The 27810-nt window shown below is 43.6% G+C and overlaps 3 protein-coding genes across 3 annotated transcripts in view; 1 reads left to right on the forward strand and 2 right to left on the reverse strand.

Moving 5' to 3' along the window:
- Window positions 1–115: 115 nt before the first annotated feature.
- Window positions 116–8263, reverse strand: MIX23 (mitochondrial matrix import factor 23). The gene is made up of 5 exons (XM_074534814.1): window positions 8131–8263; window positions 6951–7076; window positions 6311–6457; window positions 3895–3954; window positions 116–419 (listed from the first exon to the last, which is right to left on the reverse strand). The coding sequence occupies exons 1-5, from the start codon at window positions 8179–8181 to the stop codon at window positions 369–371; spliced, it is 435 nt and encodes a 144-aa protein (XP_074390915.1). The 5' UTR covers window positions 8182–8263; the 3' UTR covers window positions 116–368.
- Window positions 8264–8371: 108 nt separating this feature from the next.
- On the forward strand, window positions 8372–18072 carry FAM162A (family with sequence similarity 162 member A). Its single transcript, XM_074534813.1, has 5 exons — window positions 8372–8508; window positions 9524–9643; window positions 11855–11963; window positions 15011–15119; window positions 16189–18072. Exons 1-5 carry the CDS (start codon window positions 8493–8495, stop codon window positions 16273–16275), a joined length of 441 nt encoding a protein of 146 aa, XP_074390914.1. The 5' UTR covers window positions 8372–8492; the 3' UTR covers window positions 16276–18072.
- Window positions 18073–19841: 1769 nt separating this feature from the next.
- Window positions 19842–27810, reverse strand: part of KPNA1 (karyopherin subunit alpha 1) — a 51122-nt gene continuing 43153 nt past the window's right edge. The window contains exons 12-14 of the mRNA XM_074534812.1: window positions 25424–25551; window positions 24493–24671; window positions 19842–23554 (exon numbers count right to left, since the gene is read on the reverse strand). Coding sequence (XP_074390913.1) covers window positions 23367–23554; window positions 24493–24671; window positions 25424–25551 — 495 coding nt within the window. The 3' untranslated portion in view covers window positions 19842–23366. The remainder of the gene's footprint in view (window positions 23555–24492; window positions 24672–25423; window positions 25552–27810) is intronic.

The raw sequence follows: 27810 nt of genomic DNA on the forward strand, positions 1-27810 counted from the left end.
ATATTTTAGCAGGCACCAGCTCAGGGAGAGCCTTCTCCTCCCTGCTCAGGATAGGTTTTACTCTTTCTTCCCCTCTGGGATCACTGAAGCTGTGGAAGTTCAAGAAAGATGCCAGTTTTGCATTCCGATTGAAAATTGTTTTAATACTATAAAACTCATTTGTTCACATATTTTGTACAAAAGATTAGTTGTTTTCTCTTAATTACAGGAGGATCATTTCAAGCTTGAGAATTCAGCTAAGTAGGTCCAAAACAAAACAAGACTGGGTTCTACTGGTTCTGGAGGGTCCCAATTCAGCTCACCCAAGGTCTCTTTCCAGTTTGGCTCTCACAGTTATGGACCACCTTGATGGAAAATGCCCCACATCATCATTGACTCTTCGGAGGCTTGTAGTGAATTCGGCACCGCTCATTAAATACCTGAGACACCAAAACAGAAGAGCAAAAGTGAATCAACCCCATCCAGGAAATGAGCAGAACTTCACAGTTCAGGCAACTACCTCAACTACCTGGGCACCCATCTCAAGCTGCCCAGCTCTGAGGTGTCAATAAATGATACTTACCAAGACATCCATCTCCATTCACCTTCACTCCTGGCTTTAGTAAATCCAAAGTTTGCAGCCTGATGTTGGGAGACTGCACAGCACTAAGTGTTCTCCCTCAGAAAATGCAGACTCTTAATCCTGGTAGGCTGTTATCATCAAAAATGCTGATGCCTTTTTGTTTTTAAAAGAGAGGGAAATAATCATGGGAAGGCTCCTGAATGGCTGTGTTCTGTTGGGTTCATTCTGGCATTCAAATCTGGGTGCTGTATTCCTGTCTTTCCTGAGCAGGCACATTTTACATTGGCATGATAGCCAACAAGAGGGGCAAGGGCTCCTGAAAGCCACATGCACACTTCCAGTGCTGCCAGCACTTCCTGCAAAGGGCACAGCACTCCTGCCTCACTCACCTCTGGCACCTTCTCTGGGTAAAATTTAGCCTCCAGAACTGGATACTGAGGATGGTGTATATTTAGCTTGAACTGCTGCCAGCCTGCCCTAAGGAGGGCCAAGAAACGTGACTATTTAAAGTAAGGCAGCCTGAATGCAAAGCAAAACACACAGGCTCCCACCAAGGCTGCAAGTGCTCTTCACAAGCCATTTAGTTATTTATCATTTTTTATCCCAACTTGTCCAGCACAAGTCCTGAAAGCAACACAAGCATCACCTGACACCAAGCTGAGGCTCTGGCAGGTGTTGGTTGTCCCACCAGCATTCCCACAAGAGCATATTTTGTGGGACTAGGATTTGGCAGATCCAAGTGTCTGTGATCATCAGGATATGAAGTTTCATGAACTCTCCCATGGGCTTTATGTGCAAAGTGAGTGATCTTGTAATTTTGGGGAAGTTATCCAACACTTTATATAAATACACAGTTTCAAGCTCTATCTTTCTACAATTTGCAACAGCAGATCTTACTCATAGGTCAGAACCTATGGCAACTTCAGCAAAAGTGAAGCCTGGAGCACGCATTAGTTACAGCATTGCTTCTCAACAATTTTGGAGCAATTTTCAACTACCTTTCAAATTTTATTTTAAACAATAGACATGGATTTCAAACTGCCTCATACTGCAGAAGACAAAAGCTGTGATATAGTTTCTTTCACACACAGAAATGTGCAGCCATTATGTTACCACATGGAATGGACACCTCTGGAAGAGTTCAGATGAGGTAAAGGTTTGAGATCAGTGATAGGAGGAAACTGTAGAAATTAAGAGCAACAGCATCAAGTCCAATTCAGAAACATTTTACACTAAACAAATCGAACCGTTTTTTGTCCATTGTCTGTTAATGACATTTTAATGGCATGTATGTCTAAAAGAGTGCTAGAAATACTCTCTAAAGCACTGCAAGGGTCTATAGCATCAAACAACACACCAGCTTGCTTTCTATCATGTTAACTTTCAAAGTATCTTCAACAGTAACTCCACAACCTGTGGCAGGAAGATCAACACTGCAGTCTTACTAACACTTACTAACACCTCCTACTTTTAGGATCATTGGCTCACAGATCTCAGGGTGTTACTCAGGCCACTTAAATCCATTGGGCTACCTGTGAAGTGCTGTTCTCATTTTCAGACATTTTTCAGGAAAAGCAATGGCTGAGAAACGTTAAATTCATGTTACTAGGCAAAAGTTTAATTTTGCTGGCTTTTACATATTTGTACAAACCACTCCAGCAATAAAGTCCAGTCTGGAAGTGCTGGACAGAGACTAATGCAAGTGTCTTGTTTGAAAGTCAATTCCTTGTTTGGTATCATCAAAATTGCACGTGCATTTCTCTAAAGTAGCATCCTTCTGTATGCCACTATTGCTACAGTCAGCCAGTATTTAAAAATCTGTTTCCTAATCAGATTTTTCCAATTAGTTTTCAGTTGTTCAGGATTAATGGAAACACACAAATGTACTTCCCAACCAGAAGTCTACAACTGTGAAACACCAGCCTGCACACCAATACTCACTCCCATGTAACAAATTGCATTCAGTCTGCAACCATGACTGGCTCTAATTGACATTTTGACAGGCAGCTAAAGGAGACATTTTTGTGTAGATTCAGAGCACAGTACAGCAGAGCTGGAGATAAAACCCAGAAACATTTATCTCTTCAAGCTCCACTCTGAACATTGGCTGAGGAATACACTAGCAGGCTAAAGTACCCCTGCACCATGCATACCTCACTCCTTATAAACTCTCCATCTTCAGAAAAAATTAGACAGTTCTGCCACCAGTAAAAGCTTAATGCAGCTACAAGAAACCCCTGGGATCATTACTAAACCTGGTGCTTCAGAATGAAGATTAGGGTGCGGGCTGTTCCCCTACAGCAGAGTAGCTGTAAAATATTTGCCCCTGGTGACCTGCAGGCTGTTGCTGCTAAGGCTGTGGCATTGATTAGTCAGATCTGAGTGGGTTTAAAATTAAACTGAAGTGCATGCATTGCTTTTTTGGGACAGTACAGAGGTGTGCTGATGGCAAAGCATACACAGGAAACTGTGTAAATGCTCATTTCATCAGCCTGCACTGAGGTTACTGATGAACACCCTGGACATAAAGCTGCATTGGTTTTACACTGGTGCAATCTAGGGGCTAAAATCATGAAGTAGGGATCACAAAGGAAGGTGCAGCTAGTACTAGCTATTTGCAAAATTCCTTTTTTCATTTAGAGAGGAAGAGAGGTTCTCTGCAGTACTGAAAGCTCTGAAAAGCTTCATCAAACCAGAAAAGCATCTGGTGATGCCAGATGTGAAATGCTGCAGTGACACAATACAACCACCTCAGAACTTAAGCTCAGTGTTAAAATCACCAGACAGACTCGGGGCCATCAGTCCAGAGGGTGATCTGCACCCTCTGCTGACACAGGAGAGCAACGGCAAGGCTGCCCTTTGCACCAGGGAGTGCCTGCTCAGGCCTGAAGAAACTCCACCAGGAAAAGGCTCAACTTCTACAGCCTCACCCCTCCCTGGGCTCTGCTGAGTTGTGATCAGCGCCAGATGCAGGCAAATGTGAAAGACCCCTCTCTCTGACATTGTTAAGAGGCCCTGAAAAGCTTTTCAGAGAAGTCACCACAGAAAAGCCTACAAAGTGCTCAGCCACTGGCAAGGAGGAAAAAGGGACACAGGGAACAATCCACAGTGCTTCCTCCATGCTAAATCAGATGCTTTTCTTCCCCTGGCAGTGCAGCTGAAAAGCTTTGATCTCTGCATCCAGAACTGGGAAAATGACTGACTTGAAGCATTTCCCCCAGCAGTGCCCTCATCTACTTCTAGTTAAGTTTCTTCACAAGGCACCAGTCCCACCCTCCAGTGCAGGACTGCCTGTTGGGACAGAACATCATCACTATTAAATGACTGAGTACCTTCCAGCTTCTGTCGTTTACCACTTCTTCAACATTGAGCTCCGACTGCATCAATTTCAACTGCAGAAAATAACAGACACAAGGGTTATTGTCAAACAGGTCTCCCTGCAGCCTTCAGTATTTATTACAAGTGCAACTTTCCAGCTCCCAACCCCAGCAGCAGGTGCACACCTCCTGGGATGGTGCAAACCAAAGGGCACGATGTGTAATCACCCTGGGAGCCCGGCCCTTCCAGCCAGCCAGTGCTCAGGGCACACACAGGTCTGCAAGGGCACAGGGAAGGCACACTCACAAAGCAAGCCTGGCAGTAGATCCTCATTCCTTATGCTCTATTCCTAAATAATGCCCATCCAGATTTGCTAGCAATTAACTGATTAACACTGATGGCTTCACAGGCACAAATAACTGCACCTAATGCAAGCACTGAGCACAGGGAATGCCAGGGCTGGGGTTGGCTCTGCAGCCTTGAGTTGCCACTCTTGCATTATTGGAGTCATATATGAAGCTGGCATCAAAACTAGGAATCCAGCTAGGATTCTGGATTTAAAACTAAGGTTATGAACAGACCCTCTCTGCTTCATTTGCTACCTACTCAGTGCACTGACCAAAAAGGGTCTGCAGTCTGATCACGTGTTGTTTATGCTCTCTGAACCACTTAATATTTCATGTCACCACTGCAGGACAAACCAGCTCTACACAGATGCAAAAGCTCTGGCAAGAACTACCACCAATACACAGTTCTTGACCTGTGAGAAGGGCAAGAATCTCTTTGTTTCACACCTATTATTAACCCCGAGGGCCAGGCGTGACAGCTGTGTTTGGGTAATTTGGTCCTCAGGCAATCGTAGGAGATTTAAGAACCATCTGCCATTTTGGCCAAATTAAGATGTATTCTTGTTGGAGTCTTCAACACAACAGACAAAGAGTCAGAGTTTATCCATTTTCAATACATGGTTCCATTTAGAGGCCTGGTGAACAGGTGCAAGCCAAGACAACAATCCCACTAAAAACCTTCCAAGTAAGATATCCAGGGACACAGAGTTGCTACAGCTGTTGGATGCACTTCTCCCAAATCAACAGGACTTCAATCTGTTTGAAATAACAATCCAGCATCCAGAGTGACTTATCCATTTTATGGATAAGTCTCTATAAAATAAACACTCAGAGGATCTTTAGTAGTTCAAAGAAACTACTGCTCCAAGTTTTCTCATTCAGTGACCTAGAAGTAATAATTTTGCACAAACTCCTCCAAGTTTTACCACTAGAAGGATGAGAGAAACACAGAACAAGGGAAAAGAGATCTGTAGTGCAAGCAAGTGAAGAGATATTTGAAATTCCTACTCTTAAAACTAGGATGTGTTCTGTCAAGATAGCTTTTCTGACTTGTAGAAAAAAACATAACTCTCTGTGTTTTAGAGAGCCAAAAAAAAAGCAACCCAAAAAACAGGGGGATCACACCTCATATGGTCCAAGTACAAATCTGAGGTGATCTCATAAAAAAATTCTGAAACGTTTCTAAGTCATGGAATGCTTTTAACAGTTGAAGCCACCTCCAATCATTACACATTTTAATTGTGATCCTCCCAGTGTTTTCAGTGGGAGATTTCAGGCTCAGTAACTAAATGATTTAAAGAACTGGCTCTGCTAACAAAATTTGTAGAAAATACTAAGCAACCACTCCAGTTTTCCAAACTAATATCCATGCTTGTTAGCAGTTCAGTAAGTGAGGCTTTAATAATAAAACTGCTTGTCTGCCACATGGTTCTCTCAGTATCCTTTTCCTTACAAAAGGGGCCCTGGAAGTGAGGTGAGAACTTCAGCGGGGTTCCTTTCTCCACTTGTGATACTCAATCTCCTCTGGTCACTCTGCTAAAGTGCTTCCCATCCACAGGCCAGAAGGTTGAGAAGGCATTTGCACATTAGAATTCCATAGGCAAACCCAGAAGTCTCTCTCACACACCATGACAAGGTACTCCAAATATTAATCCAATATCCAGAATCCAGTATTTGGAAATACCAAACAGCAAAAAGGTTGTGTAAGTGGAATTCAAGGTTTCCTGGGAGCATCTTGTAGAGAACAAGCATTTTGTAGGAAAAGTTAAGCTGTGCCTCAGTGGTGTCAGTCAGTGAAGGTTAGAATCCACCATGGGAAAGAATGTGTGCTTTTCTACAGCATTCATGTAAAAGAATCTCGGAAATGCTCCAGTTGCAGGATAAAAGCAGCTCTCTGCCTTTGGGGAGATCTTGGGAAAATAATTCTGACAAGACCCAACAAGGGCCAACGAGAACCTTGGAAAAAACTGCTTGACTCAGGATCTACTTCAGGTTCTCTCCATCACATTGGTCCTTCCATTTGGGAAAGATACCCACTTCTTCCTCTATAAGTGATCTCTCAAAGGCTGCACCCACCACTCACCTTTGTCTGCTCTTTCCTGAGTTGCTTTAATAATGCTGCATCTTCATGGGCCTTTTCCCTCTCTTCTTTGAGGGTTTTCACTACAGCGGAAGTCTGAGAGATGCAGTCTTTGATGATTCTTTCTCTCTTGGTGTGAGCATCCATCAACTAAGTGGGGAGAAAAGGAAAGTCACAGTGACTCATCAGAGAATAGAAACCTCCTAGTTGTAAGTTTAAAGAGACACTTTCTAAAGTCATGGTATTGCTGTGCCTACAGAAATCCCTTTGAATTCATAATCCACATTGTGGGAAACAACACTGCTTTGAGCAGCAGCTACTCTCAACTTAGACTATCCTATCATTCTTCCTCTCACCAAGCTGATCAAAAGTCGAAGGCAAACATGAGGAGTCTTGCAGAGCAGCAGGAAAAGCAAGAACCCTTTTTAAAAGATCCTTGAAGGATCAGTATTTCAGAACAAAGAACTTCCTTGCATGGTTTTAAACTGAAGCAGTGTGCGGAGATGTTGAGCGGGACAGTCAGGAATGCACAAAGCAGGATCTACCAAGGCAGTGTTTCCTCAGACCCTGAGGATGTTTTAGTGGCCACTGCACACGACAAAGCAGCGGGAAGGGAGCTGAAAGTGAAGGTGAGCACACTCACAGACTCGTACAGCTCTTTACACGTCTGGCCAGGATCAACTTTCCCCACAAAGGAAGCTGTTGGAATCGTAGTGTTTAACTCATGAACAATTCTATCATCGATTGTCCTCATCACCCTGAGCAGCTCCTGTATTAAAAGAAAGAGAGAGATACTCAGTTATATCCCTCAGAAAAGCCTAATACAAAAAATTTCCATAGTCAAGCATTTGAATAGAAACTGAATAGGATTGCTTACAAAGAGTTAGAAGCACACCAAAGGAGCAATCCCACAGGCAGGAGTATGTGATGCAAACCACGGCATCCTTGGCAGCAAAGGCTAGAGCAGGGGTGAGTTACTGATGCCCCCTGCAGCCCCCTGGCCCTGCAGGCAGCATGGACAGGCTGAAGCGCCTCTGCCCAAGTCCCTTTCCCCACTTCCACACAGGAAACCGGGCACAACCTGCACCAAAACGGCAAACTTTGAATAAAACTCCCACCGTTCCGGGGGGCATGAAGCTGAGCTGGGCGAGGTTTAGGTGGGGTCTCGGGAAAAAGTTTTTCACCCAGAGGGTGCTTGGGCACTGGAACAGCTCCCCAGGGCAGTGGTCACAGCACCCAGCCCGACAGAGTTCAATATGTTTGGACACCCTCAGACACATGGTGTGACCCTTGGGGTGTCCTGTGCAGGGCCAGGAGCCGGACTCTGTGATTCCTGAGGGTCCCGAGCTACCCAGGATATTCTGGGAGTCCGCGTTCGAGGCACAGGCCGGTTCCCACAGCCCGACCAGCCTGGGCGCCGCTCGCAGCGCCGAGGGCACGGGTGGCAGCCCCACTCCCTCGAACGCCGCGGAGGCGCCCGCGGAGCTCCCGCCGCCCGCGTGGCTCCCGCGCCGCGAGCGCTCCGTCGCGGGAACGGGACCCGCGGCGAAGGGGAGGTGCGCGGCCCCGCTGCTGCCGGAGGGAAGAGGGAAGGGAGGGAAGGGAGGGAAGGGGGGAAGGCCGGACGCTGCTCCCTTCCCGCCGCATCCCGCCGGCCGCCAGCGGCGGGGTGACCTCGCGCACGGGGCGCGCGCTCCCGCGGGGCCGTTCGCCGGGAGGCGGCGGGAGCGCGCGGGGCGCGGGAGGGGGAGGCGGCGGCGGCGGCAGCGCCCGGCCCGGCCCGGCCCGGCTCGGTTCGGCCCCGCCCGCCCCGCGCGGCTCACCTGGAACTCGGCGAAGTCCTCGCAGATCGCGGCTCCGCTGGGCGCCGCCATCCTGGATCGGCCGAGGGAGCCGCGGCGCCCAATCCGGCGGAGAGCCGGGATGACGCGCGGGGCGGAGCGGGGCGGGACCCGCAGGAGCGCGGCCCCCGGCGCAGCGGCCCCCAGTCGGGCATCTCCACCGGCAGCGGCCTCGCGGCCCCTTCGCCTCCCGCAGCCGCTGCCAGAGCTCCGGCCGCCCCCACCGGAGGCGGCGCCGGCCCCGGCGGCCCCGAGCGCCCCGCGGCGCGGCTCCCTCCAATCGCGGGCCCGGGGCGGGGCCCAGCGGTGACATTGAGCGGCGCCCAGCGGGCCGAGGCAGCGCCATGTGGGGCCGCGCCGGTGAGTGAGGCGGGAGGGCAGGCAGGGAGGCGGGGAGGGACCGAGCCCGCGGCCGGGCCGGGGCTGCCGCCGCTTCGCCGCCTCCCCGGGAGCCCGAGCGGCCGGGCCCGGAGGCGGAGGGGCGGCCCCGGCCGGCGCTGCGGCGGGAGCGGAGCCGAGCGTGAGGGGCCGGGTGTGGGGGACTGGCGTCCCAAACAGTGACGGGAGTGGGGCCGTGCCCGGGGGCTCCAGAGAACTTGAAAAGGGGCCGGCTCCGTTGGGGGTGTCGCCCCTAAATGTAAATTCCTGGTTTTTCAGAGCGGGAGCGTGTTATTCCTCGAAAGTAAAGGGCCCTAGGAGAGACACCTTCCAACAGTATAACAAAGTAAAAAAAGAACTCATTTTTTGTTTTTTAAAGTGCCCCTTTTGCCTTTCTGAGTTAGTTTGGTTGAGGTTTTTTTCCCGAACTTTTTCATTATATTAATTAATGCATTAGAAGCGCCTTCTTTGGAGTATGTGTTCGTATTGAAGGTGCCCTGGCGTTTTCTAATGCACTATAAAGTAGTTACCTCTCAGTGTAAATATTCTGTCTTTTTGACTTGACTCTGTCAATGCTTTTGGGATGTGACAGCGTTGGTAGAATGCTGCTGTGCAGTCCTCGAAATAGCACCATCCTAAGTGTATCTAAAGCATATGTATGTATAAGTTTCTGGAAATTGTAATGTGTTTTAGAAATTGCTGACAGGACATTATCTTGCTTTTGTTTTTTTTTTCTAAATTAGTTTAACTGCATTCACATTTTTCTACATAAGATTACTGAGCAAGCTCAAGGCATACCTTACAAACAAGCTTTCATTTCTTTGGTGGGCTATTACAACTAAAACTGGTACTTCTTGGGTTCGTTTGTACCTATTGGTTTTCTTTCTTTTTCTCCTCTTGTGTTAAAAAAAAAACCCAAAATGCTTCCATTGCAAAGCTGGTTTCTACTGCTCTGAGTTAAATTTGGCCTCTTTGCTTCCTCTGTTTTCTCTTCCAGATAGGGCTGTTAAACTGCTGGGAAGAAATATTCCCTCGGTTCTGAGGATGACCGAGGGAGTGGAGCCGAAGATAAGCAGAAGGCTGTGTGTTAAACCCCAGCAAGACCTTCAGACAAAGAGTAAGAGTCTTTGATAAAGTCATGCAATGTTTCATGCTATGAATGAATACTCACATATCCATGAATCATCTGAACAGGAATTAGGCTGACACAGGTGGTCATATCCCTGATTTTGTGAGAGTTCTGGTCCCTAGACTGAAAAATGGAGCATTAAATTTGGTGAAGTCTTGTTTTCTAACAAAAAGCCAGGGGTCAATATTTCCACTTGTGAGGGTCACACAGCATTCACTTTGTAGCAGATCACCAGAGCCTTATCTGGTGCACACTCCTACACTGAGGCTCCTCAGCTCTGCTCTGGAACTGCCTGTTCAGCCCCACTGTAAACTGCTCATGTTTAGGAATGCTGTGTGAGCTAAAAGATTTCTGCAGTTTTTTGGAGTGTGACTAGCTCCAGCTGTTCCAAAAACTGAACGTGCCCTGCAGGGAAGAGTCTGAATTGTTCACGTTCAAGGGTGGAGCTGGTCAGGGAAAGCTCAGCCCATGAGAGGTTTTTTCACTGTATTTGGGACACTTTCTGTGCTCCCTGTACCACAGGTTCCTTATGGCACACCCATGCAGGAGAGAAGGAGCACACAGATGTGAAGCATTTGGCAGGACTCTGTGTTAAAAACATGGATCAGCTGCTCTGGGTAGGACAAAAGGTCTCCTTAAAAGTGTGATGTCTCCAGCAGGGCCAGCAGAGGAAGTCCCTTATGCTTTTGTAAAGTGGGAATGGTGACATACAGCAAGAACCTAAGGAAGAGAATAGGAAGAATAGGAAGAGGGTTCCTCTATACCACTGCCCCAGAGGTGGCATCTTGGTGTTTAATAATCCTCACTGGATTTTTTTCTCCCCACAAATTTGCCCAGTTTCCTGAAGCTGGGTTGGATGTATTTTTAGCATCCACATTCTCTAAGAATGTGGATACTAAAATTCCCTAAGAATTTCTTCTCTAAGAAATTCCTCAGCTACAGACTTGCGTTTATTTTTTAACCCAATGTGCACTGTTTTATAATCTGATTTTCCTTTATTCACTACCCCTTCCAAACCAAGACCTCTTTATAATCCACACTCCCAATGTCTCTTGTAATGCTCTGCTGGGCTGAAGAGAGCTTCAGTCGCTGCTTTCCAGGCCAAAGGGTCTCAGTCTGTGACACAGTTTGTTCCATGGTGACCATTCCATACCTGTGCCTGTTCTATTTCAGCTTTCAGTCCTTCCCATGCCTTTCAAAAAGCTGGAGTCCCAGTTTTACACAGAGGCACAGCAGTGCTGCTGTGTTGGTCTGAGTTCCTGATCATTGACAGTTGTGCTGTTTTCCTTTCTCTCACCTGCCAAAGCCACTGTGGCACCACAAGGCCTTGCCCAGGCCTGGGTAATGATTCATAAGTGAGGGCAGAGTCTGTCACTTGTGTGTGAACTGGAATTGCTTCCTGCTTACAGACAAGGGAGTTCCCAGGCCAGTTCATTGACTCTGGGTTTTAAAGCCCTGTGGTGTTTTGGGCTCAGCCCTCTTCTTTATGTTTTTGAATAAGCTGGTGGTGTCAGCACGCCGTATCCACCCCACTCCCTAGGTAATTCATGAGTCCATGAGGGAAAACATGGCCATACAGGATACTGCCTATTGTTTTAAAGAAAGAAGCTGTCTACCTTTGCACTTTGTTTCTTAGATTTTAATGGTGTTTTATATATGAAAAGCTTCCCCTGTTACATTATGAATATTTTGTTTGTGGCCTTTGAAAGACTGACCTGAAAATTATGTGTCCAGTCTTTGCCTATGGTCATCTGTTTATTTATACCTTCAGATAAAATCTTGCACTGCCTGAAAAAGTAAACATTCTATGATGCTGTATTGGTTTTTGTTGTTATTGTGCAGCATGTTGACTTTTCTATAGCTGTTCCGTTTGATTTCTTTTTTAAACCTTATTTAAATGAAATAGAAAAACAGTACCTTAGGAACCTTAGATGCTGGAGCAGCTTCTGCATATTTAGACCTGCAGATACAGAAGTTTTGAGAGGGATTTGGCTTTCCTAACATGGCTTCAGTTTCATCCATATTCACACGTTTGTTAATCTGTGACAGTTTCCATTCTCTAACCACTTCTAGCAATCACATTTAGAGTTCTGCAATGCTCACCCTAACTGGTTTGGTTACAGCTCTGCCCATCCAGCCTCTCTGACTGCTGTTTTTGGTGTTGTTTTGTCTTTGTGTGTTTTGTTGGGGTTTTTTTAGGTCGATCTGCTTCGGGAGTGCCTGGATACAGACCTACACCCTGGGAGAGAAGGTTTTTGTTGTGGGCAGGCCATTACAAAAAGCCAGAGGATATTCCAGACACTGTCTCGTAAGTGTTGCTTTTGAAACTCTGAAAAAGACTGTCTGTGCAGAAATAAGTTACTTGCATGCAACTCCAGAGTAACTTTTCTAAAAAGGAATGCGTTTGCACAGCTGAAAAACCTTACCCTGCTGTGTTTGGTTTATCATCCTTGTAGATTAAATGACCTCAGCAATTCTCTTGTGCTAAGATAATGTATCCCTCTTGATTTTTTTTTTCCTTTTTTGCAAAGGGTTGACAAGCATTTATCAGTTGTTTCATTAGAAAACCATGTGACATCATTTCATTTTTACTCTTCTCTCACAATTAGAAAGCTTTTTTCAAACATTAGGATGAGCTTTTTTCTAGTGTTTTTCATTATAGGTCAGTCTCTTGCCGTGGGAGTCTTTCTTATATGGCTATAAAGTAACTGAAACTCATTTAAGTATTTATTAATGAATACCTAAAGGGCATGGGCCAACTTCCTTTACTGTTGGAATTTAAACTAACAAACAGTGTTAAGGCTCCCTAACTATATATAGTCAAAACTTTCCTGTTGCTGCTGAATCCAAATGTCAAAAGCTTTGTCCCGTGTGAAAAGTAGAAAATAAAATGTTCTGGTTTGCACACCAAAAATAAAGATCAAACTTATCAACAGTAGACAACTGTTAGTTTAAAAAACATTCCTAGTATAGTTATCTTTTAAAACATGCTCATAATGCTTTTAAGTACATGTATTTATTTTAATTAAAAAGAAACACTTGCACTACTTGAGTAAGAAAATGATGTAGCTGCCCTCTTACATATTTTCTGTTTGTTTGGATGCACCACGTAGGAATTGAAAATCCACCCCTGTATCTAAATGTATCACAAGAATTAATTTTGTTAGAAGTGGACGCCTTCCATTTTGTATTGAATAATTTTTCTTAAAACTACATTTGAAATACATACAGGAGTAAATTATTAAAACTTACTATCACTTCATATATTTTTTGCATACCAAACACTTGTTATGAGTGTTTTTAAGAAAACAGAGTTAGCAAAGTGATTGATTTCAGTAGTTTATTGAAAGGACAAACCAACTTCTGATAAAAGCTGACCATTTCTGCAAGTGCATAGGGAATTCTTTTTATTTAGACAAATAATTCAGCCAAATCTGAGAAGACAATTGAGAACTATAAAAGCACAAAAACTTGTTTTCCTGTTCTGAGATTAATTAATTAATTAATCTGAGATTAATTATGTGTTGTAAGGGCTTGTGCTATAACTCAGTAATCTTGTAAAATGTGGTGAAGCAATCCATTTATTAAACAAATGTTAAACTTAGCCACTGAACTGATTTAAAATGCAAGTTGTGTTTAGATATCTACCTTTTGCTCTTGTAAATTCTTAACACATCTAAGATATTTCCAAAATAACTAGCAAACCTTTTAAAATCCTACTGCTGTGCATTTCAGCTTAATTGCAGCCTGCACTCCAGGCTTTCACTGCAGATTATTAGCAGAAGCAAATAACCTGGATGCTAAAATTAACATTAGTTTCATTGTAGATGGATGTGTTTGTTCCCTATGATCAGAAATCTTGTACTCAAATCAATGCTCTGACAAAAACAAGAACAAAACTTCCCAGCTCTCAGGTCCTGTGTGATTTACCATGCTGAACTACCATGGATCCTTTTTTTTCTTCCAAATGTAAGGGTCAAAATGTAGTAACAGATTCCATGTAACTTCCCAGTTCAGTTAAATCCATTCTCCACATTAGTTTTGGGGTATAATTAACCTAGTTTGATGCATTTATTTTTTTCATTACACAGTGTTGGTGCTTCTCCAGTCTTCTGGAACTTTGTCATGTGCCAAATATAATCAGTAAGAGTACCAGCCCTCCTTGACAAGGGAGTTATCTGCCCTAAATTCTGCAAGGAGAGTTAAATATACAGGGTGTAGGTCTTTGGTTATTATGGAAAGCACTTGTAACCCTTCTTGCATTGTTCTAACACAGACTGAAAACCTGCTGTAACCAAGATGCCATTTGGGTAGAATGATCTTCAGAGTTAACTCAAGAAAATACGATCTTTTGGTTTTACTCTACACAGCTGGAAGGTGTCAATAACTGCTACTCTTCTGGTGGAAGACTTCTGATTTTTCAAAGATAACAGCAGAGTAGGCAACAGGTTTCCCAAAACGATGGTGTAGGTACTGGTGTGGCTAGCTAAGTCCCCTAAAATTAAAAAAAAAAATAAAAAATAAAGAGCTCCTCTGTCTGGAGCTGATGTAGGAAAGCTTACAATCCTCCACACCTCCTTAATTTCTCAGGGAAGCAGATCCCTTTAGGACTGTTCACTCCAGCATGAGTGGGGACCACCAGTCTTTTACCACGTCCTGCTCAGAATTTGAGTGCTGCATTCAGCAGCCTGTGTGTCACTTACTGCCCTTTCAAGTCCTGTAGCAGAGGAAGCACCTGCTGGGAAGTAAGACTGCATCATAAATGAAGAAATTGCAAAGCTGTGCCAATGCTTCCCTCTGCCCAATGAACTCTCAACTGTTAAAACACCATATTTGGGGTTTTAGCAGACTTCTGCTATTGAGAGAAAAATGCATGTTTTTCTCTGTTAAATACATCACAATTGTAATACAGACGAGTTCTCCTTGGCTTTGCAGATATTGGAAGGTGGTAGTGAGCACAGAGGGAGCTGACAGTAAGAAAAATACAGTATTGGCTAAACCATTCCTCTCTTTTCCCTGTTCTTTCCACAATGAACAAACACACTTAAATCCTGCAGCCTTCCTCCTTTGCATTGCAGTCAAGTGGTCTGCAAAGGCAGTATTTAACAACAGAAAAAGCTAAGATTAAAAAGTTGGGTTTGTTTCCAGCTTTGAGAGGAATGCCTCTGTTACCATGTATCTCCCAAGGTACTCAGAGATCAGCCTTTCCTGTTGTAAAACTCTTTGCACAAAAGAGCCAAGTGCTGTTAGCATTGCAAAAACTACCAAGACAGCACACTAGGAGAAATTAAATAATTAGCCAAGTGAATTATTTGGGTCTCTGATAACAAATGTGTTCTTTTGTTCTTTCTTGAGGCTTGAGACAGTGAGAGCAGCACAGTCCACCCTGCGTGTGAAGTTCAGCTATGTCATGATTGCCTTGACAATAGTGGGATGCATCACCATGGTGATCAGAGGGAAGCAGGTAAGCACAGAATTTGGGCTGATGAGGGCAAATACACCTTCATTTAAACATCTTAGTTCCTCTTTGGATTTTTCATACTGTCTTGCTTTGGGGGTTTGGGGGTTTTTGTTTGTTTTGGGGTTCTTTGTCATTTTATCATTGAACAAAATTTTAACAAGGCCTCCTGGTTCCCCAGGAGTGACCCTCATTGACTAATTCTCATCAGAAAAGAATGATATCACCATTAAGATGCTTCCTTTAAACAAAACCCCCTGAGCCTAAAGCCCCTGCGTGGCAGAAGAGCTTTACTTGTTATGCTGCCTCTCATCTGATGCCAATGCTCAGGTCTGGTTTCTATGGGCTGCTGTGTTCTAGAGAAACCTTGCAAGTAGTGACAGTTTTAACCCCAGCACTGTGAGCTATTGAGTGTCACCTGACATTTTGTATCAGAATTTGTCTATTACAATGAAAAGGATGCAGCACTCTGAAATGAAACAGTGGAAGGATTTTTCCTGGCTTTAACAGCAGAGATCAAACACTGATGATTCCCAGAGCATTTTCCTCTGTACTGGAGAAGTATGAATGCAAGTACCAGGAAGAGAGGACAGCTACTTTGGAATCCTTGTTTTCAAAGCAGCTGGAATTATTTATGTTTCCAGAGATGAGCTCAGTTGGCCAGAGAATGGTGCTAATAACGCCAAGATTAGAAGTTTGATCCCCCAGTGGGCCATTCAGTGAAGAGCTGGAATTGATGATCTATGTGGTCCTTTCCATCTCAAAATATTCTGAGTCTGTGATTATGTTTAACTTTTTGTTTCTCTGTCTCATGAAAATCAGATCAGCATTAAATACTGACCAGAAGCATAGAATGTATCTGCTAGTGCCTTGAAAAAAGGGCTTAATTTATACCCAGAGAAGTAATTACTTTCAGCCAAAATAATCTCTCAATATTTTATTTTAACCCTCTTGGCTTCCTGGCATTAAAGCTGACAGAATTGTGCCTTAGTAAGGACAGGTCAGGTAAGTTATTGATTCAAGTTTCAACTCTGTGGTCCTTCAGGTTGTAACTGATGATGTTATTACATTGTAGGCTGCGAAAAGACATGAAACTCTTATAAACATAAACCTGGAGAAGAAAGCCAAGTTGAGAGAAGAAGGTGCATCTGCTAAACCATAGCAGAGGAAATGAAGAGATCAAGGACTGGGGTAGAAAAGCCAAGTCCCTTTCAGCACTGATGGGAGGATACCATCACATCTGTCCTGTATGTTAGTTCTGTACACCCATGTCCAAGAAAGAATGAATATGCTGTCCCGTAGTCAATAAAACCAGAAATACCTACTTGCTTTTCCTTGTAACTGCCCCTTTCTTCCAAACTCTTTTCTTCATGGTTAGTGGGACAGGACACATGAGCACAGTGGATAAGCAATGTCATTGTTTGCCACGTGCTGTGCACCAGAGCATCTTCTAAAGTACTGCAGGACCTGTGCCTGCATTCCAGGTACCAATCCCCTGCAGGAAGTCTCGTGTTCTTACCACTTACACAAAGGTAACTGTAACACATCAGAAGGGTCCATTTGATTTCCACTTGCACAAACAAATACCTTCACTAGCCAGCCATCCACTATCACTGACTATTTCAGGTTTCCTCAGCAAGAATGGAACTGCATTTATGCTCTTATGGTACTGGCTACTTCAAATAATTCACATGTTCCTCTTTGTGCAAGACAGAACAATTATTAAGGGAGCCCTTGAGCCAAAACTTACTGTCTGACCTGCATTAACATCAGCAAAATGATCCTAAGGTATTAAAAAGCCTAATTCCTTGGTCTAGGTCCTGTTTTTGTGCCTGCATTTGTTTAAGTGAGCAGTAACTTCCTGTGAAGAGCTGCCTATCTTCACGAAAATGAGGAAGGAGATGAAGAGTGAAACAGCATTCCAGAGAACCACAGTGTGGCAGCTGACACCTAAGAGTGGTCCCAGCAGAGCTGGCAATGAGATGAGGAAACAGAGATGACTGTTTTGAGGAATACTGAACAACTGCTTCAACCTCTGTTGTCAGATTTACTATTTAGAGGCACATGAGTATGAGAAAGTCAATCAGGCATTCTTGCTCTCTACTAAGCTCTTTCTTTATGAATCTCATTTAGATTTATATGTATTTTGCTCTTTAAAATTGTTGTTTGTGCTTTCATCATACTAGGCCCACTTAGAGATCACCTGCCTCAAGAGTGCTATTTCTGGCATTGAGCCCAGCCACGCACTATTCATGCTGAAGAGCCCACAGCAACCAAGGGAAGTATTTTCCTTCCTCTTTTACCTTCATCTTGAAGGAAATGTGGATTGGAAGTGTCAGGACTGCTCAAAATGTTACTGCCCAGCACTGCCCTGCTGACTCCAAAACCAAAAGAGACACATCAGCTTAACAAAATTAGTTTGTGAACTTTCTCAGAGTGAGAGGGAGATTATTTTTGTTGCACCCCTAAAAATTAGCAGCATTGCTAAATAAATAAAAGCCCTACAAAAATGCAGGGTAAATCTTCACTAGCTGCTGCAATTCCATCTATGAATTGCATTTCTGAGTACCACAGTGAGATGTAACCTATCAGAAAAGCTGTGTAGTCAATCCCATCACAGAAGTCACAACCTTCAGGTGATACAATGACCTGGCATCAGATTCTCTGGCTGGAAAGGATCATAAGGACACTGTCAGTCAAGTAGAGCAGGACTGCACAGATTTGTCCACTTAATTAGCACTCAGTGCAAGCCATATTTAATTTAACTGCAGATATGTGAACAGATTTTCCATGACAATTCTGGTTCTTTGCCACACCAGCAGGCACACAGGTGGGAACCAAACCAAAATCTTGCCCAATTACATGCCTGTGGTCATGAATGTACTAAATGATACCAAAAAGGAGAACGTGCATTTCAGGTTTCCTTGTGATGTATGCTTGGTGATGGCAAAGCTTAAAACTGTGCATCTCAAAAATATCACCCTTTCAACACACCTCTGAGTGCACTTTGTGAACAGAACCTCTCCTAGTTTTGGAAATAAAACTACTTGGACTCATCGAGCTGGTAAAGTGCCAGCTCAAATAAAAATATGCAAAACACCACTTCAAAAGCAACACTTCAGAGCAGCAATAGTAACCAGTTTTTCATTTTACTTAAATTTCTATAAGCTTTATGCCATGTACACAAAAACTGAAGTCTGGTCCAGTGGTTTGACAAAAGCTCCACATATCCTTCTGTCACCCTGGTATCTCCACCATTTCAAAATATGGCATAAAGACTCCAGATCACTGCCCAAGAAGTTTTTTTCAGCTTCTGCATAGGCTCAAGCCTCAAACCAAAGCCCAAGACAATGGGCTTTGTGTGGTCTCCAGCTTGCTCCCGAGCACTGCACTGTTTTCTTTGCAAGTAGCTGGGTACTAGAAAATGATGTAAATCTTTCTCAGCAAGGCAGTGAAAGGAACCACCTCTTTCCTGGTGTGATGGCTTCCAAGAAGCACTTCTGAATGGGGACAGTAGTTACAAACCAGCACATGTTTCTGGCCAAGGCAGCCACTCCAGCTGATGGGAGAACTTAACAGCCTCAGGTCACTGAGAGCTCACAGCTTCAGCCCAAAGCCTTTCAAGAACAGACTAAGCCTGAAATGGTACCTCACTTTCTTTCGCCCCTTGGCCTTGGTCTGTAACACCATTCCCATTTATCCAGAAGAGTCTAGTTTATCAATCCTATACCAGGTGCCTTATTGCTGTACCAGGTCCAGAGGCAACTGAAGCTTCCTAATGCAGCAATCACCTGACAACTCCAACACTGCTTCAGTGGAACATGCAGGGGGCACAGCAGGACACAGCCAGAGCAGTACACAAACAGGTTTTGCTTACTTTTCTACTAAGACTCAGGCACCTGAAGAAAGACCTTCAAGTCTAAAACGGGCATGGGAGAGTACCAATGGTGGGTTGTGCCAATTTTCAGAAGCAAAAAAAAACCATACTGGAAGAGATGGGGGTTAGTTTAAGCTGACATAGAGATCCAAGTGCACAGAGGTAAGACAGCTGTTGTGGAAGACCCCAGAGAAGCAGAGAAGTGTATTGCCAGGAGCACTGTCACACATTAGGACCATGTGGTGCAATCCAGCTCTTCAATAGTCTTGGGTGCTGACAGTAAAAAAGAAAAAGCAGGTCCAAGAACATGCAGGTCCAGTCATTGCCTTCTTCCCTTCTTCTAACATTAGGCACAGGGTCTTCAACCACCCATGTTTGGTTGGCATCAAGGAACAAAGAGGAATTTAGGAACAGGCTGAAGTCTCTAGGCAGCAGTTCCCTCAAATGATACCTTCCCAGGAGCCCCAGGTGCTGGCCCTGGCTCAGTTACTGAGCTTTCAGTAACCTGCTCCATCATCCTCTGTACCCTCCTGAATCCAAGACACCGACCCTTGCCTGCCATGTTCCACTGGGAACTTTACCAACAGAAAGAATGGCAGCTCCTGTTTGCTGCCCAAACAAAACCACAACTTTAATTGCATTACAGATCTGTGTGCTGGACTGCTAGACAGCAATTCCAGGCAGCCCTGTATCTTCCCTTCTCTAACACCCAGTTTAAAACAGACATTGTTAAAATCTCAGTACAGTGCTTCCACCTCCTTCCTGATGTTTCAAAATAAATGCAATAAATTGTTATTACCAGCCTGTGGGGCATTTGGAAGACGCTTAGATGGGATCTCCACAAGCAGACAGAAACCAATGCATGTATTTTAATATTGAAGAAAATATGAGACACTTTTCTAGTGTTACATGCTGCCTGACAAAGCTAAGAGAAGAACACAAGAACTCCAACAACTTCCTCACCTACCCTCTACATGAGACCATGCTGCCTCTTATTTAGACACAAAACAACAACAGATCATTCAAAACACAGCGTGACCTTCACAAAAGTGGCAGCTAGAGGCATTCTCTGAGATGGTCCCTATCTGAGCACATCCTTCAGGAGAGCAGAGAATACTGGTTTCAGTTCTTCTAGCAGGGACACAGCCAACAGAACTGTGTTAGGAAGCAGTGTTCAAGCAATATGATATAATGATCCTCATACTTTCACTGGCACTTGCCTCCAAAACAGAGTCCTTCATCTGTGGCCTGACTGTTACTTACTAGATGGGTAACGTTACACTACATGTTTGGCTCTGTTAAATGCAAGTAGTTTACTTGCCCTTGGCTTACCAAGTTATTCTGGTCAGTCTGTATCAGTGAGCTTTTCCTTTTATAATTCACAAGTCTGATCTCCCTTCTGTACCCACTTAATGTGCAGCCTTTGTTAGAAGTAGATTTTGTTTCTTTTCAACCTATTAATAAGGCTAAGTAAAGCAATGCCAAGAACTGGTTGCTGGAAGATCCTGATGGAAATACACTCAATTAAACACCATTTAAATTACATTGAGACCTATGAGTTAGCCGCATTTTAATCCATTTAATGTGTGCCATGTTGATTCTTCTATTGGTGTGGTTTTCACTCAAAATATTATGCAGTACCAGTCAAATGCCTTACACAGTCTAAGTATTTAGGACAACAATATTACCTGCGTCAACCAGGCCTGTCACTTCAAACAAACATACCAAGTTTAAAGATTATACTTATCTGCTCTGAATTCACATATCCATGGCAAAAGTAACAAATACTGGCCAGGCTCCTTACACAGGAAGGCACACCAGTCAGCTTAAATGGACTCTTTTTTAATTCACTCATTTAGAGGCAATTGTCATTACTTTCTTGGGGGGCAGGGGAGGGAAACGCCAATGCACCACATTGTTTTCACTAGCCTGGAAGAGAAAACACTAATATATATAGATGTATGTATGTATATATATACACATACTTTATGTGTGTGTGTATATATATGTGTGTGTGTATATATGTATATATACACGCTAGTGTATATATACACAGAATATACATATATGAATATATAGAATATATGCACACACACTTTGCTCAGATTTGTTTACAAAATATGTAGCATTTTTATACCATCCAATAAGAGGTACATGGTTTTAAACAAATCTTATAGAAATGACATGTTATTGGAAATTTACACGTAAAAAAATCCAGCACAAAAAAATCCAAAAGCTAAAACAAGATTTTGCTACTAATCAGTGCTTCTATCACCCTTCAAGAAAAGAGAAACACAGTTATTTATATGTGATGTAAAGGCAACACTGAGGGGTTTTTTTTGCTTTTTTAAATTAACCACCAAATTTAACCCCCTAAAATTACAAAGAATTGAAGTCCATTTACAGATCAAGTGCAGTAAACTAAATGTTCCTTCAGCACAAAGCAGCACTAGAGAAAATAACTGGGAGGAGGGAAAGTGGACGCCAACTGGCTTAGCTAGGGAGGCAGCAGGTGGCTTCTGCAGTGGCCACACAGGTCAGAGTCTCTATCCTGAAGCAGAGACAGAAGACTTTATTTAAATAATGGTCACACAGAGCTGATGTTCAGGCCTTTGCCTAGCTTCTTTCAGCAGTATGACAAGTGACTTATGTGTTTTTATAACTCTGTATCCAATGGGCTGGTTTTGCTTTTGCAGTGGCTTATCACTGAGAGGAGCCATGAGGATCTTGAAGACAGTTCTGCCACAAACATTTACCACAGGTACGTGACGCTGCAGTTGCCAGTGGCGATTTTGAAATGTTTACACTGGACAAATGTGTGTTCCAAGCATCCAAAATGGCTTGAAAGAACATAGCCCGATGCAGGGGGGAGCGGACAGCCTAGGGAATCCATTGCATTCTCCGAAATGGAACTGCCACTTTCAATCAGGCGGCATCTCCCCAGACGTGTGAAGTTTGGTGCCAGTGTCAGCTGAACTCAGTGAGGAGTGGCTGGCCTTTGCATCAGAGGTCTGTGATCCAAGCAGGTTGCAGAGCCAAGAACATGCTGCTAGCAGAAGGGCAGTCTCCAGCTGCGTGCGGCAGCTGCCATGCAGTCAACAATGCCTTACAGATGTCACCTGGAGGAACCATGCGTTCCATGCTAATTCACCTGAAGTCTCATCAACAGCAAAAGGGAAAAGTGAAATGAGAAGGCCAGGTGGATCCAGATGTAATAGTACTATCCTGTGAATGTAGTGTCATTTTAGTTAAATAAGGGCCTTGGCCAGGAGGACTATATTCCATCAGGTGAGCTGGAGAGGAAGCTCTTGTCTCGTGAAAATGAAAAGGAGATCTAACACTCCAAGTTTTACAAATTAAGAATTCTGTATTCAGAAGTTAACTTTTCAGAAGACAAATCTGTTCAAGTCACGCTGTGTAAAAATGTAAAGAGGCAGACAGGAACTTTTCAGCCATAACTAGAATACCAGGGACCAGACTCTGGAGCATGGAGCCAGAAAGGGCTTGATCTTTAAGGAAGGCCCGGCTGGATCATACTGTGCTGGCAAGCAGAAGGGGGGGCAGTTTCTCCATTCTAGAAGCTGTTTTGGAAAGTCATTTCTGGGGAGGTGTTAAGAGTAACCTATTCACAGTTTCTTTTTTTGTGGATGGAGAGGAAAAACTGGGAAGGTATACAAATCTCCACAGTGGTCTGCAATCCAACTTGGGAGCTCAGTGTTGAGACGGGATGGGGCCGGATGTGTTCAGTATTCCTAAGAACCACAAAACATGTCCATTGCAGCCTGTTGTTGCAGGGGCCAGAGAACTTACTCCATTGTTTGTAACATGTTCCTCATGCCAATAACCCCAGCTGGCACATACAGCAAGGTAGGTAGGACGCGTGTGAAGGTTTAACGCATCTCTCACAGCCGTCCAAAGAGGCATCCAGGGGAGAACATGAGGGATGAATTCAGCTACGTTCTCAGAAAGGCTGAATGTCTCCCTGGACTGCAGGCACACTCTGCAGCAAATACAAGAGAAAGGCAGCCTTCTCTTGGATGCCAGGAGTGGGGGGCCAAGTGGAGGAGGGATTACTTTCCTGTAATAGGAACAGGGAATATCTCAAAGTATAGAAAGGTGCCTCAACTCCACGAAGATGACAGTGGAGAGATTCAGAATCTAGAGGAGAAGGGTGATTCTGGCAACCCCTTGCCAAGGAGGGGACATCCTGCCACGGAGAGCCAAAAGTTTTCCAGACGTATGTAAGAGCATGTGCACAAGGCAAGCGAATGAGCGCAAACAGGGTTATGGAAAACATTGAGAGAATCACTCCACGGGTGGCTTGTGGCTCGACAACAGGATTGGCTAGGTAGAGGAGCACACAGCACAGGGGCACCTCAAAGCTGGAAGCCTTCCATGGGAGCCTCACACTGCTGGAAGATGTATTGTTGCTGGTTGATATCCACTTGTGGGGCAATGCTGCTGTCTTCATCTTCTGTTCCAAAGTAGTGCTCAATCAGATCAAAGGCCTTCTGATAAATCTCTTGATTCTCATGGCTCTGCAGGAATTCTATCTTGTCCAGGCCTGCACAGAAAAGCAGTACATAAAAGTTACAGCTCAGTCAAAGGACATGACCACAATAATTTTCAGTCTGTTTCATTATTCTCTCCCACCTTCAGAAAGAACAGGCTCCTCTATGGAGACCTGCATCCAATTTGTACTCTCCAGAACCAAGGAAAGCCAGTTTGAACTACAGAGATCTCTGTAATTGTGTTATGTGTTTCGTACCTTCTGTCTGCCTTTACCCTTTCACTCGAAAATTAAATCAACAAGCTTGAATGGGTAAAGAACAAGGCCTCAAACTCTAAGACTTTTTCTGAAGAGGCTTTTAGGGCCGTATTTCCTAAAAGCATGTTTACAGTGCTTTCTTTATGAAAACTGTGACTACAGAATCACCTAGATGTAAGCTGAAATAAACTTCTGATAATCATCTAGTCCAACCTGCAGCCTATCCCAGCAGTACTAACCAACACAAGATCTGATGTGCCTAGACAAGTATTCCAAACTTCCAAGGATGGAGACTCCATTTCCTAACCTGTATAATACACATGTATACAATGCAGTTAAACTCAGACAACCAGTTTTTGGGCAGGCTTTGAAGGACATGGGCAAACTCAAGCCTTGAAGTCAGATACAAAGAAAAATAATACAGCAGGGAATGATGCTATAATGAAATCCAAACGTTAGCAATTCTAGTAAATGTCTACTGCTGGGAATTGTAGTGGTTTTCTTCTAACACCTTTTATTCTGTGTGAATCAAGAAAAGAAGATCTGCACGTTCTTCTCCAATCAATACACGGACAAAGATAATGTAGAAGATGGAGTACTCTGGAGACTTATCAAAGAACAGATTATTTTCAGTAACAGTGATAAGGGAACTAACAGAACCGGGCCTGCTGAGGCTGCAATGAGTTTGTGACCATGTCAGTATGCCCAGATTTCCCCAGGTGTTTTGCCCATACCATACGCTTCCTCAATAAGAGCGCAGTAAGGATTAATGCCGCTGCCGCTGCGTTTGGACTCCTGCTCTCCAAGCCTCAGGATGTTCTCCAGCCCATTCAGAGCTACTTGCACAATCTTGGAGTCCATTACTGTCAGGAGGTCACAGAGTGGTTTGATGCATCCCAGTTCTACTAAGTACCTGAAAAATATCACATGGATCCCAGTAAATAATCTGTAAAATTATAATTGGTGTAGCCATTTAAGCACTTAGTATGAAGGTCAAACAAATCAAAACAATCAATCAGATGAAGTATCAACCTGACTGGAAGAATTAGAGAAATTAAAGACATCTATTTCTATCTAGTCAGTTCTGCTGAAACAATGAAAATAACTTTAAAATCCTTTCTCTGTCTCACTTTCTCCATATAGCTCTGAAATAATAATTTATTTTTTGTACCATAAACTATATTTCTATAATGGTAACTTCTAAATATTTTCTATAAAGAGCAATTAGATTAATTTAACATGCTTGTGAAGTCTTTATTTTTATTTTATACAAAACTGCATATAAGCATAATGTACCGGTATAAGCGAAACAGGAGAAACAATGCACGTGATGCCATTGTCCAAGGGGCTGAGCTATTCCTCTCCAGACTGTTACTGCACTCTGTTACACTCTACACCTCTCAGAAGTTAGTTTAAAAGCTGCATTTAGGGGTTTTTTTCACATAAGACAAATGGTATAATTATGTAAATAAGTATTACAGCTGAAATACTTTTATGATTTCTCCCTGAAGGAATGAAAGGCCCATTCATAACAAGGCCATGGTCTCTCTGGAATCAGCACTGAAAGCACAGTGAAAGCTTTCTCAGTTTCTAGGCTGATAGTTTGTTTTCTTGCACAAACACTAACTCAGCCTATTGCAGTGAAAGATTTAAACCACTTCATACTTGATCTGTTCAGCAGAGCCTCCCGATGTGGCGTTTGTGATTGCCCAAGCAGCTTCCTTCCTTGTCCGAAACTCGGCCGTTTGCAAAATATTTATAAGAGCTGGGAAGATATGGGCATCTATGACTGTCTGCAAAAACAAATGACATGGCAGGGTCATAATAAAAATTAGAAATAACTTCTTTGCCCTGAGTTAATGTGCATGACCAACATAACACATTAAACAATGAAATGTCACTTTATCAAACACCAAAACTGATAAATCAGTTTTCAGCTTTACAGTCAAAACCTTAGTTATTGCTGTGGTCTGTTCTCATTTGAAATTCATTCAAAAACGCATTCAGAATCTAGTGACTGCCATATCTAATGAGTTACTTAATCATACCCTGACAACAAAAGAATGCCATAGTTCCCTTATTTTTCCAGGTAGTAAAACTCTCAGCTATTAAGTCAGTAAACCATTAAGTCATTAAGAACCCTTAACTTCATAGGCCCCTGTGCCATTATACATTTCCAGTGCACAAGACAACAGAGCAAAGTTGCTCATGTAAGAACTGCACAAAACAAGCAACCACCTGATGAAAAGACAAAGCATTGATGGTTTGGCAGGAGGGTTCTCCTGCTTAGCTCAACAAAGTGAAAGAAGCCAAATGAACATTTGAGCAGCAACTTAAAGTTTCTGGTAACTCCTTCTGAAAACAGCCTTTTGCAATAAGATTAAAATTAAACCAGTTTTGCTATATACCTATGACAAGGATTTGAAACATTTTGATAAGGATCATTCAACCAAGCAAGATCTCAGGAATACTTTTTTAATCTACCACTTCACAAGCATAAATCATCACAGAACTAACAAAGGGAAATCCAAAGAAAGCCAAAAAGATCCTTTGCACAAAGCTCTGCAGAAGAAAATAGAATTACATGGAGCATAAAGCTACAGTCAATTCATAGTGTGAATGGCTAACCTGGTAAAAATAAAACAATTGTTTGATATTTCTTTTATCCTTCCTGTTTATCTGGGCATCCACACTGCCTCTGCTTCGTAAATCCATACAAACTCTTAGTTGTACCATCCAACAGGCCCACGAACACTGTCTCCTATTCTAAAGAATCCCCACTTCTGACACAGCAATCTGGGGTCCTCAAGGAAAACTATTATCTCCATCACGCCATGCTGTACTGCATTTGTACATTGCCAAGAATATTTGAAAAAGTATCCTTAACTGAAATTTTAGAACATGACTGCTGAAAGTGATTGATCATAAACAGGAGGCAGCTATTAAAAAAAATCAAAAAAGATAAAAGTATCTTTAAAAAGAGATACATTTTACCCCCTCATGTATTTTACTGCAAAAAAATCCAATTAATTTGTGAAATTATCACTGTAGGGTATTTGGAACATGAGAGTATCTGCTTCATTATGGTTATCAGATCAAGGACCTTTCCAGCTCAAAGGCAGATACAAATAACAGGAAAGTAATAAATAAAACACACAGTGACACAAACCCAATAGACAAGGGATAAGGAAACAATCACAAAGAAGAAAAGGGTTCAGTCACTAATTAATAGGTCCTTAAGAAACTAGAGGCAGAGAGCCAGCCTGGACTTCATAACTGATGACAGGGACAAGTAAAACTGTGCAAAACTTAATAACAAATCTTTCCTTAACTATTTTACCACATAACCACTCTCTCTGTCCCACCTGAGCACTGTAAAGTTTAGGTGCTAGCAACTGAGCACGACTCCCTTTGGGCCAGGAACTGGACCAGACCTCAGGAGAACCCCTTGTGTCTGTGGGGCCAGCAGCTGCAGTGGGTGGGGGTGTCTCAGCAGCAAAACAGGCCATGAAATCAGGTCCCATAAAACGTGAATTTGGGGGCAGCAACTGGTGTCAGGTCTTGGATGAAAGGGTCACCTGCAGCTGGAGCAGGTGAAGATTGCAGCACAACCACTGGGGCAGGATCACAGCCCATAGGGCCCATGTGCCTGGATGCCAGCTACTAGAGGGACTGGAGCAAAGCTTAATGAAGATCCCAGCACCTCAGCTGCAAAGGAACTGCAGGTCACACAACCCATTTGCCTGGGCACCTGCAATGTGTGGTGGGGGAATTTGGTATCCCCAAAAGCAGTGGTGGGCATGGAAGACCACAGTGTACCTAGATTGCTGGCAAACTGACTGAGTAGCAACTGGGAGGTCCAGGATCTGGCATGGACAGAGGGTTTGTGCTGATATTCAAGGGGTCTGCAAGCCTGGAGATGCCCAAGACAAACGTGTTCGTTGGTTTGCCAGTGAGACTCAAGCTGAACCAGCCAGTGAGCAGAACCCAAGCACAGGGAGCCAAGAAAGCTCCTGATGTAGCCATGGACAGCAGCTGAGCAGGGAACCCAC

This window comes from Zonotrichia albicollis, chromosome 2, assembly GCF_047830755.1.
Source record: "Zonotrichia albicollis isolate bZonAlb1 chromosome 2, bZonAlb1.hap1, whole genome shotgun sequence".
Taxonomy (NCBI): Eukaryota; Metazoa; Chordata; class Aves; order Passeriformes; family Passerellidae; genus Zonotrichia; species Zonotrichia albicollis.

Coding starts and splice junctions, on each gene's coding strand:
- FAM162A (XM_074534813.1), top strand. Junction 9,644..11,854: donor GCAAGACCTTCAGACAAAGA/GTAAGAGTCTTT, acceptor GGGTTTTTTTAG/GTCGATCTGCTTCGGGAGTG. Junction 15,120..16,188: donor TGGTGATCAGAGGGAAGCAG/GTAAGCACAGAA, acceptor ATTACATTGTAG/GCTGCGAAAAGACATGAAAC.
- MIX23 (XM_074534814.1), bottom strand. CDS start 8,181: ATGGCGGCGCCCAGCGGAGCCGCGATCTGCGAGGACTTCGCCGAGTTC. Junction 6,458..6,950: donor GTAAAGAGCTGTACGAGTCT/GTGAGTGTGCTC, acceptor CTCCCCACTTAG/TTGATGGATGCTCACACCAA. Junction 420..3,894: donor TAAACGACAGAAGCTGGAAG/GTACTCAGTCAT, acceptor TTGGTGTCTCAG/GTATTTAATGAGCGGTGCCG.